The sequence below is a fragment of the Megachile rotundata genome, chromosome 10 (assembly GCF_050947335.1).
Source record: "Megachile rotundata isolate GNS110a chromosome 10, iyMegRotu1, whole genome shotgun sequence".
Classification (NCBI taxonomy): domain Eukaryota; kingdom Metazoa; phylum Arthropoda; class Insecta; order Hymenoptera; family Megachilidae; genus Megachile; species Megachile rotundata.
The window spans coordinates 12,240,899-12,258,271 of record NC_134992.1 but is presented as its reverse complement, the minus strand read 5'-3'; the positions used below and the strand labels follow the sequence as shown (position 1 = coordinate 12,258,271).

The following is a 17,373-nucleotide window of genomic DNA, read 5'->3' as shown; positions in this document are numbered from 1 at the left end:
CTCTTTGAGTTTCTCGTTTTCGACTACAGAGGACGAGACAATGAATCACCTCGTAAAATGGCTGCCATCAGGTGTACAGTTTATTTGTAACATTGTAAGCGTTATCAAATGATCAAAAACTTTTAATTTTTGCTGAATAATAGTGTATAGATTCCTAAGAGAGATCCTGGATATACAGATATTAAGTAGGTATTTTTATATCGTAGTTTTTTAAATGTAATCGAATGGCATTGTGACGAGAGCGAAGCGCGGAAGTACAAAAAGAATAGGTATAGTGGGAGCTGTCAAAGGATTCTTATGTCAATTTATTTACAAGCATAAGTTTTAATGAATGTCTGAGAGTGATATTTACGACTCGGCGGACGAATACACAAGCCTAATGGACGGTCACGTTGCGGAATCTCGCATGGACGACCTGGGCTTGGTCACTGGTCGTAAAAGGCGTTCGCGGATTAGTAACGAAGAGGTAAACTCTCATTAATCTCTTTATTTAGTTTGTTTAATTTTGTAAAATAATTTCTAAAACTAGAAACCACATTTTAATTCAATAATATATTAATTTATAGGTTGAAAATGGGGTTCCGGAAGTACATGTTCAAACAGCAGGTATATCCAACAGTGCCAGTTCAGCTAGGAGAGGTGCACCAAGTAATAATGGACAAGGTAGATCAAGAAATTATAGAGACGAAGAAGAAGAGGAATTAAAATATGGAGCAGCACATGTTATCAAATTATTTGTGCCTGTATCTCTTTGTATGTTAGTCGTAGTTGCTACCATTAGTTCTATAAATTTCTACACAACCAAAGGAATGTACTTGTAAGTTGAAGAAACATACATGCTTTTTAAATAGAAGTCAAATGTTTATTTCATAAGTTGTTGTTTTAGGGTTTACACTCCTTTTCATGAAGACAGTGCTGACACGAGTACCAAAGCTTGGCAGGCAATTGCTAATTCTTTAATACTCATGAGTGTCATTGTATGTATGACTGTGATACTTATCGTCTTATATAAATACAAATTTTATAGAGCAATCCATGGGTGGTTGATAATAAGTTCCTTATTGTTATTGTCTCTCTTTTCTATTCTTTTCTGCGAGTACGTATAATCATTTCTATGAACTTAACTTATTTGTTTATTGTCTGACAATGATCTTCCTTATAGGCAAGTATTAAAAGCATACAACATTCCAATGGATCTGATCACATTAGGCATAGTTTCATGGAATTTTGGAGCAGTTGGAATGATATGTATACATTGGCAAGGCCCTTTGCAATTACAACAAGCATATCTTATTTTCATCTCAGCTCTAATGGCACTTGTTTTTATCAAACATTTACCAGAGTGGACAGCTTGGGTTGTACTAGGTGTTATCAGCATTTGGGGTAATGTATCTGCTATATGAGACATACCACTCTGTAAATGAAGTGTGATTTGCCACGATATTTTGTATTTAGATTTAATTGCCGTATTAACGCCGAAGGGTCCCTTAAGGGTGCTTGTGGAGACAGCACAAGAAAGGAACGAATCTATTTTCCCTGCATTGATTTATTCGTCTACGGTTATGTATACAACCACCATGACTTATGCCGGATACGTACAAGCAGCAACAATGACTAGTAGTGATTCCGCGGCTGATGACAACGCGGCATATCCTATACGCGGTCAGACTGACAATCAAAATAATGCTGCATCTGGAGATGCAGAAGAAGGTGGTTTTACTCCCGAATGGATAGAAACACACGGTAATGATAAACTTAATCTGGTTCATCTTTACTAAAATTAACCTACAACTTCCTGGTAGGTGATCGAAGTGCAAGGAGAGCCCAGGAAGTGCGGGAAAACTCTGCATCGTTAACCGAAAGCGCAAGGCAACAAGATAATAGAACTGTACGCGATGCACAAGGACAACAAGTCGCCGTTACCGAGGAAGAACGAGGAGTGAAGTTAGGCCTGGGTGACTTTATCTTCTACAGCGTTTTAGTTGGAAAAGCTTCCAGCTATGGTGACTGGAATACAACATTGGCATGTTTTGTTGCCATTTTAATTGTACGTATTCTTTGTTTCTGCATAAATAGCAAAATTCTATTATTTTCATTACCATTGTCTTTTTATTTTCAGGGGCTTTGTTTAACCTTATTATTGTTGGCTATATTCAAAAAAGCATTGCCAGCCTTACCAATCTCTATTACCTTCGGTTTAACGTTTTATTTTGCTACCAGAGTAATCGTTGCGCCGTTTGCCGATAATTTAGCAAGCGAACAAGTGTTCATTTAACTGTAGGTATGATCAACATTATCATTATTCATCATAATTTATTACAAAAGAAATAGTGCCTATTTACTCTTATGATCATCTAGCTTTCGTATTTCATTTAAATTTTATTGATCGTATTCGTGATTCTCGAACTTGTATCTCGGATGTATTAATCATCCTGTGACATGGTACAAATCAACTTGAAATATGCGTTACGTCAGTGATAGATCAAGTGCCCGTCAAAGAGCGCGCGGGCATTTGCTATCACTGCATTATATGAACTGGATGATCCAGTATTTTTTAACGATAAGTATTCATTGTTGAATTATTACATCGGATAGGAATCTAATGTCATGAAAATGCTCAAGAATACAAATTTACATTTGTAAGCTGAATAAGAGAAATAATAAATTGCAATTGTATTTGTCTGATATTCACTGGATGTTAAGTGTGATAATCTCTTTTAGTTAACACAATTTTTATTTTATAATTTATTTGCATTAAAGCAGGTAGCAAACAGAATAACGATTAAGAATGATTAAATGAATTGAGCTACGAGAATTTATTGTGTGTCGTTACATTAAGAGAACATAGATCGCATAGATCAAGTATAAAAAAAAGCAGTTGATGATCGTCTTTTCTTTCTTTTTTCTGGAAACAATATGAAATATGAGGTACAATATTTATCTAAACAATTTGCTAACTGTACAGACCTCGCGGCTACAAATTACTAGGACCACTAGCCGTCCAGGATAATTCCTTGGGGTTTGAAGTCCGTTTGTACACAGCCATAGAATAAGTATCGTTCGTCATCAATCACAAGGGTTCAAGATACTCACTTCAATGACAATAAGTATTGCTATGAGTTTCATTCGACGTTAAACAATAGGAATTTAGATACAAGTTTTGATAAGAAATATTCTCTCGCAATTCAGAGAATTCAAGGCAAAATGATGATCTGTGGCCGTGCAATGGAAAGACTCGTTATCTTTTCTTTTTTTTTTTTTTAATTTATTGTTACAATATAGTATTTCCTTGAATTTTAGAAAAGCATATATATTTGCATGTCGTTGAAAAAGGTAACTCCACGCCGTTCGTTTATTTATTTGTTTTCAAAAAGCGCTTTTATAAATAGCGGATAAACATTTTGCCAAGAATAATCGATAAGTTAGCGTTCACTTTTCCATATCATCAAGCATTGCATAACTGTTTCGTAACTTTTAATCTCGCTGTTCTCTGTTTACAAACTTTGCCGCGAAATGCAGTGTATACATATACAATATACAATATATATATATTTATATATATAATATAAATCCCCGGAACCGGAAGAACTTCAACAGCGATATGATATTCTTTGCACTTCGTAAAATTATGATAATTCAATAAGTTTATAACTACGTACTAGGAGGAAGTTCACTTATTTTTTTTTTCTTCGATTTAATATCTAGTCGAATTTCAGTCATGATGATGTGTAAAAGACGCTGTTCCGACGAAAAAATAAACGCGATCATTTATGAACTCTAATTATTATCACGAGCATAAGCGCCCGACGTATTTATGGTCACCGCGGTTGTGCGCACAGCAAATTATCTTTATTTCGTGCGTATCTTGTAACAATACTGGTCTAGCTACGTATATTATCTAGCAAGTAGTCGTGCGAATTTTCAAATTCAATGAACCCAACAATTTCGTTCGAAACCGAAGCGGGAAAGGTACACTTGGAAACTGTCAATTCTAACGGGAGAAAAACATTAGGAAAATATTCGCAACACGTACTAGATTAGTCAGATCATAATACGATTCCGTCAATTGTTACTAAGTAGTGATTTTCAATGGAACCTGCATCGAGAATAGAATTTGAGACTTATTCAAATCATTAGCGTAACTAGGACTTTTGTTTAGGGTGAATTAGGTCCCTAGCTTTATTAAAACTTTGCCTTAAGTACTTCTTACGTTTAACAGTTTTTATCCAAATTTAGAAATTTTTGCAGAATATTTCTATTTTTTTTTTTTTGGTATTCCAGTGATTTCTGGTAAGAGGCCAAATCCACCCTGTCATAATTACGCCAACGTTCAGTTTCCTCTTAAATATAATTTCGCGGCACATTTTGCTAATTCTACAAACAAAACAATTATTAAATATGCAGTATATATATCTATACAATATATCAGTCTTATAAACAATAAACTTTTGGAAACGCATTTTGGTAAATATACAGTAATAATCATCGCAAAAAGTGGTAACTATACTTTGCTAATATTTTTCCCACTTTAGCTTATCTTCGGTTTTCATCATCATAAAAAAATACGTAACGAATTATAAATATCTATACGTTCGCTCGAATTTGTTCGTTCTTCGACGCTCGGGGAATTATTCTTTCTTCCTTCCTGTCTTAACTTGTCCCGTACTTGCTGCTTTCGAATGTTCCACGTCTGAAGAACGAACTGAATTCCAGCAACGATTGCTTATCTATGTTGCTTAAGTTGCCGTTGTACTTGTAGAGAGGTTTGCAGTGCGGCAATTCTGAGCATACCTGAATCAAACGTCGCAGATACTCTTCTAATCGTTTTCTACGTTGTCGTGCGACGACTTCGTATTTTGAAAAAACTTGTCGGGGTGGAAAGCGTATTGCTGCTACCTGTGGCAATTATTCAAATATTCTAATTATTCTGAACCACTTGTTAGTAAAAGGTGCCTCAAAAGGTTCTAAATTAAACATTTACCTTGCTACCATATTTTTGTCGCATTGAAATATACAACTCCCGGAATCGTCTGTATCTACGTAGAAGTGTCCAACTATCATCTTGTGCCACGACACGTACCTCGTATTCGTAATGACTGGACTTACCAGCTCCACGTATCACGTAAGAAGGTATACTAACGATCATATTAATCACGCTATCGTAATCAGCGTCGTTTGCTATCAAAGATGGCAGAGACCTCGTGATTGTCAGGGAATACGGGCTACTCAATCGATCGCCCCGATTTTGACTCTAAAAATCAAACATATGAGTACACTGAACATGTCTACGTTTGATCCCGTTAACTCGGGGATTATTACCGTGAGATAGACTGTAGAGTAACCTCTTCCCGATGATATTCGAGGCTGAACCGATTCCGATAGATTCTCGTCGTCGTTGATATTAGGCCTGTTGTTCCTGAGGATCGGAGATCGCGTTGTGGCCACGGTCAACAGCGTGGCGGAGCTATTCGTTGACTCTAAGTCACAACACGTACTATTTGTCTCCGTGTTTTGTATAAGGTCATTTACATCTACAATTGGCGACAATCTGTCGTTGTTGCACTCAGACTTGGATTGTTGTCTAACGTTTTTGCGTTCATCCTCCAATAAGGACACCTCTAGCTCGATCTGCTGCTTCTGGAGGTCTTGCAGGATCGCTATCTGCCTATTCAGATCTTCTTTGGAGGGCGAACTAGCTTCCAGACACCTCATCACCATCATTCGTTGGCGGGCGATTCTTTGGTTCAGTCGTTTCATTGCTGGATTCTGTTGCACCGGCGACTCCAGTGAATCTTGAGGAATATCCTCCTCTATCGTGGAATTCGTCGGTGACTTTGACTCCGTTTTCTCGCTGCTAGCACTGCCGTTACATTTATCCGTTTTTATTTCCACGGGAGATTTCCTGTTCAGGTTCAACGAACTTTTGCCCTCCGCTTCGGGTAGTTTCTTGTCGTTCAGCGGATCTTCTTGAGATACCTTCTGCGATTCCTGAGATTCTCTTTGCTGATTATTATCTAAAGATACGCGAGATTCTTCTTCGTGTGGATCTTGGAAGGGTATGCGAGGTTCTGGCGAGTCAGCCGCAGCTGTGTGAAACGTGTCAGCAGTCTCGATAGAGCTTGGAACATCTTGTGGCAGTAGACTCAAAGCAGAAGCTATTTGAAGTTTTCTATTACACGCATCCTGGAAGGATTGCGTCTCCCCGTTGGAGAAGATCTCATCACCGCTAGAGGAATGATCACCGGGTGACGCGGGTAAAGCGCGTTTCAGGTTCAACGAAAGACTCTGCTTTCGTCGTAGGATCTCTTGTAGCTGTTCTTGAGAACGTTTTGCTAGAATCAGCTTCTTCTCCGTGTTGCCTTCTCCCTCCAACTGATACGAAGATTTATTATTAGCTTGATGTAGGGATATTGATTAATTTTAGACGTAGCTCACTTACTTCCAGGTTAATCATATGCTTTTGCTTCCTGGCTATCTCGATCAATTCTTCCTCCATCTTATCTACTTTACTCTGATGCTCGTTCAACGACTTCACCTTGTTTTGCAATTCCGTTTCTAGGACAGCCAGTTCTTTTTTCTGAAAGAGAAAGAGGATATCCTTAGTATATTAGTAACGCTTATCTTAGAATTTGAAATGTAGACTAACATAAATTGATATCATGACAGTAATATAATGTCAATTTGTACACGGTTCTAGATATACTTACGTGATGATTAACAAGTTCTCGGACCGCGTCAACGCATTTATCATCGTTCAAACTCGACCAGGATTCTGGCAAGCTACCATCGCTTCCAGCACCGTCATCCGTCTGAAATGGTACAGTTTCTTTTTAAACTAAAATCCTCGAGCTCTACGATTGAAAATCAACAGCGAAGATTAAACAGAAAAAAAAGAATTGAAAAACAAAAAGAGAGCAACGAAAGAAAAAGAAATAGGAGAGCCAAGATGCAGCTTCATGATCGCGTGCGATTAATCTATATCTTTTTTTTATTTATCTTTTCTTGTAGCTCGTGCTATTAATCTACAAGCTACAATCGTGCCGTGAAAATGTTGGAATTTCCTTTCTGTCGAAAACTCTTACCTTCTCCCACCATTGACGGAATCTTTGAGCGCGTTCGTGATTGTTCATGAACTCTTGAAACTGACGATGCTTGGATTGCAATGTTGTACGCAGAGAGGCAACTTCCCTACATAAACTTTCTACCTGGTACCACACACACACAGATATCGATGCATTAACAAAAAAGGATAACTGAAAGAAACATAGTTTAAGACGCGTCCCCGTTTTTTTATTTTACTTTTAGCCGCCTGTACGTTTTCTTCGTACTACGTCGACACGAGAAAACAACGCTCGGAAACTCTTTCACGAATCACCGTGTACAGATACAGTTATCGGTTACTAGAAAAAGAAAATAAAACACAGACAAGAGTAATTGTTCGACGGAAAATGTAAGAAACATGCCGTTTTTATGCATCAATAACACAGTTGACTCTCGTTATACTACCATAAAGGGAGGGAGTAAATTCTTGAAGTTGTAAAGTCTGGGAAAAGGGGACTAGTGTGAGGAGCTCCAACAATGTGGCAATATAACGAGAGTCCACTGTAACACGAAGGATACGTTAAAGGATGGTACAGGTTTTAACGGAGATTACAATACAAAATGTTAACCCTTTCAGTGTTAAATTCTGACAAGATCATTCAATTAGCTTTAATATTTCACTTAAAGGGTTAAAGAAAAGGAAATAATGGAGTATAGAAGTCCATTTATTTTATTTTAAGATAAAATATTCCTCTTTTCTCTTGGATAATTCGGACAAGTTAATTTTAATATGAAAGTAACTTAAATGAGGCGCGAGTACACTTTCTTTTTCTAAATAAATGGAGCTCTACTGTAAATGATCGCGATAATACATTACCTTAAACGTTTTCGGTTAGTTTAATTCCGCGTCAGCACTTGAGAGAAAAGTGCACGTGCGAACGTACCCCAAATTGTTAACAAAAGATGTACACTGGGTTTGTTAATTAGGACCGTGAATTCTCGAGTATTGTTACACTTAACGATTACCAGACAGTGTGAAATATTAGCTGCATAAATTAATTCGGTGCCCTTTGTTCCGCCGGAGATGAGAAACCTATTTTCTTTCTGGACGTTCTCCATTTACTTCAAACGTAAAATCGACAGTTATGTTCATGCAAGTCGTCAAAATTCCTGAACTTCCTCTCCAACATTTCTACAGCCACTTCTTAACGAATCTTCACCTAATACTTAATCAGTTTAACAACTCTTTACTGGACATATATTCTTCTTTAGTTAAGATTCAAAAGTACCTGAAATGCATCTTATTAGTAACAATAGTAAATTGATTTTTGTAATTATATTAATGATGGAGTTTTAAGAATAAAGACTCTCATAAGATACAATTTAAGAATAAATGTAAAGGCACCAAACTAATTTATACACCTAACAGAATAGATAATGTGCGTGCAATCGTATCGTGGAAGATCGAAGGCCAATTTTTGTAAGAAAAATTTATTAATCAACAGTTTATATATATATATATGTATATGTATAACAACAGTTCTCTTCTTTCTCGCATAACAAACCCATATAGACGTTCTATACAAAAAAACAAGCCCAGATATGTACATAAAAAGAGGTTTTCCTCTTCACCTTAACATCGTCTACAAGGTACATTAACGTATAACATTCCACGGAATGCCATTTGTCCGGCAATATCTCGTCAACACTGGCACTTTTTTTATTTCTTTTATACATTCAGGCAGCTTATGCGATAAGCTTGTCTGTCTAATTTATTTAAAATAAAAAAACTAAGCGTTATAAGTGTGAAGCGATTCTATTACAAAATTATACGCATCTCGTTCTTAGAAAAACCCGTAGTACCTGCTTGGAAAGCGAATAAATATACGAAGGAAATATTTATACAATTGAAAACGAGTTAACATCGTATTGGATAAATTATTTTAAAAGATGCGTTCATTTTTTTATACATTATTACATATGTTACATATTCAGGAGAGAATCCTGATCGATTGCTTTTAGAGCACCATTTTTTTAAGCCTTTTTAATCTATTATATCTAAAAGATCGGTGAAAAGTTTGAGCTCACCGTCGTTACCTAAAGTTAATTAATCACAAGGAGTTAGTAACTTTTGTTCGTTTCAATTTTTATAGTCTTTTTAGTAATGTACAGTTTTTGGGTCCTTTTAAAATTAAGTAGTTGCAATATGACCTAACATAGAACATCGTTAAATGTCTAAAAAAAAAGTAGTTCAATGTTTTGTGTTAGGTCAAGTTTATATTTTCAAAAAGACCCTCAAAAACTTTACACTAGCCTTGGTTTTGAAAATAATGCAAAAGTATGTGAAAGTAACTGTTCAACAGAAATGAAGTATCATTTCATTTTGCTTAAACAGAATAGCACGTAATTGAACACCGTGGACGGTCTCAAACTTTCGACCGGTAGCGCGTCTCGTTTCACTTGTAAAGTAGTGAATTGAAGAATAGTACAAGGAACGAGAAGGACGAGGACGTTCCTGACGATGCTACACACATTCTGGGTCACATGTTTAACGGGCAAACGTGCGAGTAGATGATGATGTTGCCAGACAAGCAAATAAGGACACCGAGAGCAATAAGGACGAGGTAGAATTGATACTTGATCGAGATTACGTTCAAGTCCGGAGACGGCGCGTCCGTGTCACTTACTTGCGTCATTTCGTCTCGTCGCTCTTGTTCCAGGAGATGACGTCTTGCGCGCAACTCGCGTTGTCGCGATTCAAGAGCTGCTATCGCATCGGCCCACTCTTTCCATTGGGCGCCCCATTCGCGTTCGAGTTCGCGTTGTGCGCCTTCCAGAGCCTCTCTTCTAGCGGCCCATCTTTCTTCCCGTTCCTCTTGTTCTCTCTGCAGAAAACGATCGCGAGTCTATTCAATGAAATAGTTTACAATGCTGGTTTACAATGAATACTAAAGCAATATGAATAGATAGGATACAGCTCTTGCTTAGACGAACCTTAAAGTCTTCCTTTTCCTTAATGAGGGCAGCCTTTTGCTGTTCCAGTTCCTCGAGTGCTCGGAGATCTTCGCTCGAATTTAAAAGGTTATCACTAGAGGACGAGGCGTGCAGATCCGAGACACTCCAGCTCAAGAGAGATAATCTTGAAAGATTGACGACCGTGGACTGCAAGTTACCGTTACCCGTTCCACCTTCCTTTCTTAGCTTCGCCGCCTCTGCCGGATCGTTATAGCGGAACATATTGTTCCTGCCCAGAAGAATGATACAACCTTGCGACAAACGCGTCGGTTTATCTACTTGGGCTGTGTTAATCCAGCAGTGAGGAGAAAGGGGATGAAGGGTTGCTACACCGTTGTCTAGCTCTACCACACAGTGTTCTGGCTCGACGTCCGCGCCGGTTAACACGATATCCTGTTTATTATATTATATTATACTCCTACGATTATTTCAACGACAAATTTTTAATAGTATCTAAGTTGTAGATGAAACAGAGCAACAAAGGTAAACGTAGAACTCGTCACCTGCGTGGTTGGTGCCTCTTCCGTTCCGACTAACGTTCTACCCTCTTTCAAATGATACAACGTTACACCGGTGCTCAGGAGATCATCGTCGATTCCGACTAAGTGCGGCATTTCTGAGTCTAAGACTACGCCAACGCCGCTCTTACGGAGGCCTAATGCTTTTTGCTCTTGAAGAATCTGCTGTGTTTCTCGCCACTTTTCCGTCCATTCTTCCGTCAACACTTTCTCCTGTTCTTGTTTCTCATGAATCTGAGCCAACAATACCTGCGGTGGCCTTTCAACGCTCTACAAAGTACAACATAGTGAGCTTCTATTCTTAGACACAATACCTCTTTAATTTCTGACACATCGTCTTATCTCTGATACTTGCCATGTCTTTACCGATAAGAGACTTCAACTTCTGGATCTCTTCCCTGAGTTCTCTAATTAATTTTACATTGGGATCTTCGTTGATAGTGGGTTTATTGATGATATTTTTCGCTCGGTTCGCGTACCTGAGCGTACTCAGAGTCTCCCCGTAATTACAATCTGCTGGACTAATAGCAGCTATCATAATAGTCTTCGAATTACCTCCAAGCGAATCCTTTAGCAACCATGTTAGCACACTGTCTCGGTAAGGTATGAAAACGTTCCGCTTTGAGGAAGAAGACGCATCGCTCGCGGAACTTACTTCCGCAAGTGCCGATATCACAGAACCTAAAGTCACCAATGACTTATTAATGTGCGCACCCTCTTTTAGCCGTTGGCCTGTCGCTCCTGTTGCATTTGCACGTTCGCTACAAATAGACACACATATCAATCATTGTTATTTTACTTTGTTTAACTAAATAAATAGATCCCTACACTATGTGGACTCATCGGTTACTTATGTATCAAAAGCAAGTCACGAAAAATATTAAAAATACATCTCAACTCATCAAATTTTAAGAATCCCTAATTAATGCAAAGACAAAGAAAGATCTTGGAAAACTGATTTCTCTTATCTTTCATAGCAGCTGTGCAGCTGTACCGATAAAATATTTTACATAAATCTTTTGTCCAGACTTTCCGATGACTCAAAATAAAAATAAAGCTCTTGGACAATCGACTACCTTCCAGCCAAGTCGACGAGATGCACCTTGGAAACGGTCTCTGACGGCATATTGCCCTCGGAGAGTCCAGCTTGCACAAACGTTATCGTAAAAATCGCGTGACTTCTGCTGCTCACGTCGTTCATGTTTGTGCTGGCTGTAGTTCTGTGCGTGTTACCTCTCACCATACATTCCTGCAAGTAACCGGCTCTTTGAAGTGTGTCTCGTAAGTGGTAGAATGAGAGACAGGAAGAAACGGCTGGGTTCATTTACCTGAATGTCTGAATAATCGTACACGAGGTGGCTGGACAGGTCTTGAACGTAGGGTCCTCTTTTAGGATGCTCCCGCACTCTGAGCGAATGAGACTGTGACTGATCCAGCCGCAGCAAATCTCTCACTCTCTCGTTGTGTATTTCCAGGAAGGATACCTCGGTTCTATACGATGCTCCGCTCTCTTTACCCGCAGCCATTCTGGCGAACAATGTCTTACAAATCCTTGGTATCAATCCCTGAGCCTCCTGTTAATACAACACAACAAAATTATACACTTGGTTCCTTACATTCTTGGTAAAGGAAAATCAATGAAACTAGCTGTGAAAGTTTGAATTTAATTTTATGCATTTTTTCACCGTACCCGTTGCGACAATCGATAGTCATGCATACAAGCCTGTTAACATGTTAATTAAATGCTAATGAAGTTTCTATGATTTTGCCTTTTTGTCTTTCAGAAAGAGCTATACAACTGGTGGGATTTTCTGACAGTAATGGGAATTAAATAGTAATTACGTAGGAAAACTCTACGGTTTTACATTCTACTGTTTACATCATTTTACTAGATCTTGATATCCCTCTATTCTTAGATACATCCTTAGATACATGTATGTGTATATTTCTAGGTCTCAATTTCTTCAAGTCTCTATACTGCTATTGATAGATATTTATATTTGAATATTTATACGTAAGTGTATTCTTGTATCCCAAATCTATACGTCTAGACCTCTAAAGCACTACACCCTTAAATCCCAATAATCCCAGTTATTATTTATATGTGTTTACGACCGTCAGTCAACAATAGACGTCATATGATACAATCATTTCATAATCTTATTTTAAGCAGTATAAGATTTGGCAGTGCAATGAAGTCCTTCTAATAAGTCGGGGAGCGATGAGAATATTACCGGCGTGCCCATCATCGTAAAAGTCTTCCCAGACCCTGTCTGGCCGTAGGCAAAGACGCAGGCATTGTAGCCTTCGAAGGCACTTTCTATTACGTCCGTACCAAGATCATAGAAAACCTGAAAAAATGAATCAGTTATTTATCATATTTTTTATCACGGGAAGTATGGTCTTAACGATGAATCAAAAAGGACAACGCTTATCAGGTTTAAAGATAGCACAGCGCACCTTACGATGTACCAACTGCACCCATTGGCGGAGCAATTATAATGGTACACTTGAGAGAATTTTAACGAGTCGCCAAACGAATCAGGAATGTTAATGATTGTCGAGTAATTAAATATACGGTCATTAGTTTGTCTGTGGATAAATAGAAAGTGTTTTATGTCTTATGTAACATGTAATTGCTTGCAAACGTGTGACGAGAGAGAAGAAATATTTATCTCTTTTTTAAATTGAAATTATTTTGTTGCATCGAGAAGTTAATGTCGAAAGATACATGCGGTTTTGTTGTTATTCGATGCATCAAAATACTCGTGTTTTCAATTAGAACCTGTTCTTACGACAATGGTTACTATAACCGGTACACTCACGCTGCTATTCTACTTTAATTCTGATCGTGGCTCATCGTCAAAACATTGCTTAATCTTATCTCGAGAATTAATTGATTCCAATTATACATATCTTGTTCAAGCAGATAACTAATTTATGCAAAATATTTTGTAAATTGTATCAATTATTTTATGTATAATTAAATTTACTTGTGCATATTTTAAGCAATAGGGCATATAGGAGATTGCAAGTACGGAAATCAGAAGTAAGAAGTAATGTACACCTCTTCCTGGGACGCATAATTCTCGTCGTTCGCGTCGAAGGACCAGTACGAGTGATCGAACGTGAAGTCTTTGTATTTCTCTCTGTCGATTTCTCTGCAACTACCTGGTGTCTGAAAATAACACGGAAACCGTCAGAATAATATAACATTAATTACCTACTAACAATACATTAATTACTATAAATATAATTATTCGATTTCAATAGATTAAAATCGATTATAATGAAAATTAAATTTGGCGCGAATCAGAAACCGATGCATTGACTGATGACAAAGAAGCGCCATCATTCACAAGTGGCTAATAAACTTTAAGCCGTTATGTCACGTGCATTACTTAGGCTGCATCCCACATAACTAATCGTATACTATCGAGAACCATTCCAAGCGTTACGCAACAAAGCGAGCAATTAAAAAAGTAAAACACCTTATGTTTATCCATCATGCAACCCACAATAAGCACGAGAGCTAAGCTGAGGATCATTATCCTTTGAGAATCACGTACACTCGATAGTGCCGCAATAAACTTGCGGAGTTCCTGAGAAAATGATGAAACGTTCGAATTATCATTAATCGTTTCGAATCTCATTAAACCACCCTCGTTTATCCTCGTTTCAGTACTAAACGATCAAATTATATTTATAAAAAGCAACATCAGCGGGAGGTTAGTAATTAGCGATTCACGCCACTGTGGAATAGAATGCATTACGATTATCGTAATGGAATTGTGTATCGATAGATCGTTAAAATTCACGACGCATGCGCAGCATCGTTGTAAACCTGTTTTACCACACTACCGATAAAACGGGAAACGAGTCTTATGCTAATTACCGAGGTTAAATAAAAAGTTGTGTGCATAAATTGATCTTGAAACAAGAGATAGATCGCCAAGAAAAAAAGAGAAGATTCGTAAATGCATCTTTGAAGAAAAAACTTATTAATCTCTTATGTTAAACGAAAATAAAAGTTATTAATGTACACAGGTTAATCACATTCATTCGAAAGCATCGAGCAAGGATAATAATAATGTTTTGGAAATCTAGAGGTGCTGTTATCGATTATCACAATCGATATCTTATTGATACTTATATCTGAATTATAATTTTAAGCAATAATAATTTGAGTTGACTAATAAAACTGTGTGCCAGGTTAGGTTAGATTACATTAGATCAGGCTAGGTTTTTGTTTCAAGTTTAAATGAGGTTATTGGATTAGGTTGTATTTTATCATTCAGGTCTACTTGCTCTTATTTGTACCTCAAATATGATCTAGCCTACTTTCAAACAAGAATAATTTAGATCCGAATGATAACATTACGTGTTACGTTCTAATTCACTCGCTCATTCTCGTTATCGATATTATCGATATATCGCATTATCGGTAACATTTCGATATTATCGATAAACTCATTCGTAAAAAATTTTCACGTGATTAAGCGTGTGTTAATCACGATAGGATTGGTCAGTTTTGTGGTTAGAATCGTGCGACGGAAAGCGACTCGTCCAGGAGTGGTCCAGCAATGATTTTCGCACTTTCTCCGATCAGATGACGTGCCGTTCGCTATCTTACTCGCGAGATCTCGGTCAGAGATTTTGCTTTGATGAGCATGGATATCAATGACGTAATACGAAACAACAAATAATAATCTTGAACCGAAAAGAAGATTCGGCACGTTCCTGAACGACACAAGCACGGTTGCTATGACGTTTAATGGGTCAATAGCCGAGTTTGTTCGAGCAGAAATTATGACACGGAATCGAGCACGAGAAGCATTTTAGTACAGCGCGGTCAATGGTTGTTCGCAATGAAAAAATATCGTTCACTATTTAGAAATCTTTTTAGAAAGTTTGTTTGCCGTCATTAAGGACAATGCATAGGATTGGCAGGAATTGTTTATCGTGAACGGCGCACAGAGAGAGAGTGGTTTTCAAGCTAAACACGTTAACGGTTTCGCGCAATCTTGAATACGATTTATTTTGAATATCGTGCTACCTTGGTATTGAAGATACGCGTTTTCTTGCCATCCATTTGCACGATCATCTTCGCGTTCATCGCCAGCTCCCTGCAATATAAAGCGACAAATTCACACGCGTATCTCAAAGTTGTACACTCGAAATATTCACGAGTAGTTGTTTCGAACTGCAGAGACAAAGGAAACAAAACATCGAACGTAACACAGGAAGTACATGACAATAACGTTATATACGGGACGAATGACAGCAGGTGGCAGAATCTTGTTGCACAGTCGTCGTCGCATCGGGGGTCGATCGAAACCATATGATTGATCGTCCCACAGAATTCAAGTTACACTCGATGTTTCAACTAATCACGATCAAGCCAGATTTCATAGGATACATTCCTAACTGCACTGTCATCGAAATTTCGAATCAGACCTTGACTCGTTACACGAGCCATAGGAATCGCTAATTACGTTTGAAAAATGACCTCTGCATCGAATCAAATTATCGCGAACCGTCGATGAATCGTCACAGGGGTTATCACCAGTTGCATTAAACGCACCTTTTGTTAAAAGGACGAACTCTTACGGCTACCTTCACTGAAGCCATGGCTACGAGGAGCGCATGGACTGTTAGGGATGGTACACCGTGCAATTAGTCACGTTTTTTCGTTCCGTTTTCGACTCGCGTTACGCGAACACGAAATTCTTCGCGTCGTTACGTAGACAGTACATCGTCGACGGGTCTCGCCGTGCTACGAAACGTCGTCGTCGTCGAGCATCGCACGCGACGCACAACATCGTTCTCAACACGCTCTCTCGACAGACGGACGACTGCTGGCGAGCCGCTGTCCGAGACAAAAAGTTGCGTCCCCGCGCATGCGCGTACGCGCGCGGATCCCTAATTTCAAGTGATCCGCGCATTTGCTTGTTTTTCGTGACGGCGGATGGAAAACACGGCGGAAACCAGCACGGGAGAAAAGCGTAAGCAAGTGGGAACGATACGTGGACAGAGATGGAACGGAAACAGGGAACAGAGGGGAAACCGTGGCACGAAATTGCAGAAAAAGAAAGGGACGGTCAAACAGGTTTTATATTCCCCTTCTACGGAATGTGACGTCACCTAGGGATCGGTTGGTATTGCAGTGGTGGAGAGTGAACGGAGAAGGCGAGGAGCCGCCACCCACGCAGCCCACCGACAGAGCTAAATCAAACGCTTTGCGGTTTTCTCTTAAGCGCGTAACGGCGGTTGTACGCAGAATTCATGTCGTTTTGTTATCCAGCTGGAGATTACGCATCACCGCTGGGCACGGATCCAGGACAAGAGTTAGATAGTAGGCACCTGCCTACAATCTAACCTAGAAGGGCGCCAAAAATTTGTATGTGTAGTGAAGTTATAATAAAAGTGTCTATACTGTTTAAAACTTAATCATATATTTCTAAATATTCAAAACGACACTTGTATAAAATATTGAAGTATAGGATACACGTATATAGTGTATGTAGGCACGAATCTAACTGTGCATAAAGGACCCAAGTGCATTGAGATCTTTCTTGCATCCGAGAGTACAATTACAAATAGAATATATGTCATAGGAGGCGCTAAACTCGTCGAAACGAGTTTGCTTATACGGCGGGTCAACGCACCTTCTTGAAACTTTGGCACAAACTCGTAAAAGGATGAAATATTTCAACGAGATGTATTTATCATGTTCCGACCTGCTGCGATTTAACTACCTGCCAGAAAACGAGTCCGACACTATCTTACGCGGGCTTGC

At 38.5% G+C, this 17,373-nt stretch overlaps 2 protein-coding genes across 11 annotated transcripts; one reads left to right on the top strand and one right to left on the bottom strand.

The window, feature by feature from the left end:
* Positions 1-30: 30 nt before the first annotated feature.
* On the top strand, positions 31-17,024 carry Psn (presenilin). Of its 4 annotated transcripts, XR_001096589.2 has the most exons (9): positions 55-466; positions 567-817; positions 887-1,096; positions 1,163-1,383; positions 1,456-1,743; positions 1,803-2,047; positions 2,120-2,281; positions 6,698-6,817; positions 7,009-17,024. XR_001096589.2 is itself a non-coding variant. In XM_076536263.1 (8 exons), the coding sequence occupies exons 2-8, from the start codon at positions 332-334 to the stop codon at positions 2,273-2,275; spliced, it is 1,506 nt and encodes a 501-aa protein (XP_076392378.1). In that variant the 5' UTR covers positions 31-94; positions 207-331; the 3' UTR covers positions 2,276-2,696. The 4 variants fall into 4 exon arrangements, 3 of the variants coding, with proteins under 3 accessions (XP_076392378.1, XP_076392377.1, XP_012145601.1); XM_076536263.1 differs by lacking the exons at positions 6,698-6,817; positions 7,009-17,024 and having other exon boundaries at positions 31-94; positions 207-466; positions 2,120-2,696; XM_076536262.1 differs by having other exon boundaries at positions 6,698-17,024.
* Positions 2,793-16,299, bottom strand: Klp98A (kinesin-like protein 98A). Of its 7 annotated transcripts, none has more exons than XM_012290214.2 (16): positions 16,159-16,299; positions 15,631-15,700; positions 13,642-13,752; positions 12,809-12,925; positions 11,903-12,148; positions 11,651-11,823; positions 10,930-11,335; positions 10,560-10,844; positions 10,036-10,449; positions 9,729-9,947; positions 7,083-7,205; positions 6,708-6,809; positions 6,440-6,577; positions 5,320-6,372; positions 4,982-5,251; positions 2,793-4,896 (listed from the first exon to the last, which is right to left on the bottom strand). In XM_012290214.2, the coding sequence occupies exons 1-16, from the start codon at positions 16,203-16,205 to the stop codon at positions 4,651-4,653; spliced, it is 4,020 nt and encodes a 1,339-aa protein (XP_012145604.1). In that variant the 5' UTR covers positions 16,206-16,299; the 3' UTR covers positions 2,793-4,650. The 7 variants fall into 7 exon arrangements, with proteins under 7 accessions (XP_012145604.1, XP_003705416.1, XP_076392344.1 ...); XM_003705368.3 differs by having other exon boundaries at positions 9,729-9,926; XM_076536229.1 differs by lacking the exon at positions 16,159-16,299 and adding an exon at positions 15,845-15,973.
* Positions 17,025-17,373: the final 349 nt, after the last annotated feature.

Coding starts and splice junctions, on each gene's coding strand:
- Klp98A (XM_076536229.1), bottom strand. CDS start 15,915: ATGGTTTCGATCGACCCCCGATGCGACGACGACTGTGCAACAAGATTC. Junction 13,753..15,630: donor CGCGTATCTTCAATACCAAG/GTAGCACGATAT, acceptor TGTTATTTTCAG/ACACCAGGTAGTTGCAGAGA. Junction 7,206..9,728: donor GACGAGACGAAATGACGCAA/GTAAGTGACACG, acceptor GTGTGGTACCAG/GTAGAAAGTTTATGTAGGGA.
- Psn (XM_076536262.1), top strand. CDS start 332: ATGTCTGAGAGTGATATTTACGACTCGGCGGACGAATACACAAGCCTA. Junction 1,097..1,162: donor TTTTCTATTCTTTTCTGCGA/GTACGTATAATC, acceptor TCTTCCTTATAG/GCAAGTATTAAAAGCATACA. Junction 2,048..2,119: donor GTTTTGTTGCCATTTTAATT/GTACGTATTCTT, acceptor TTTTATTTTCAG/GGGCTTTGTTTAACCTTATT.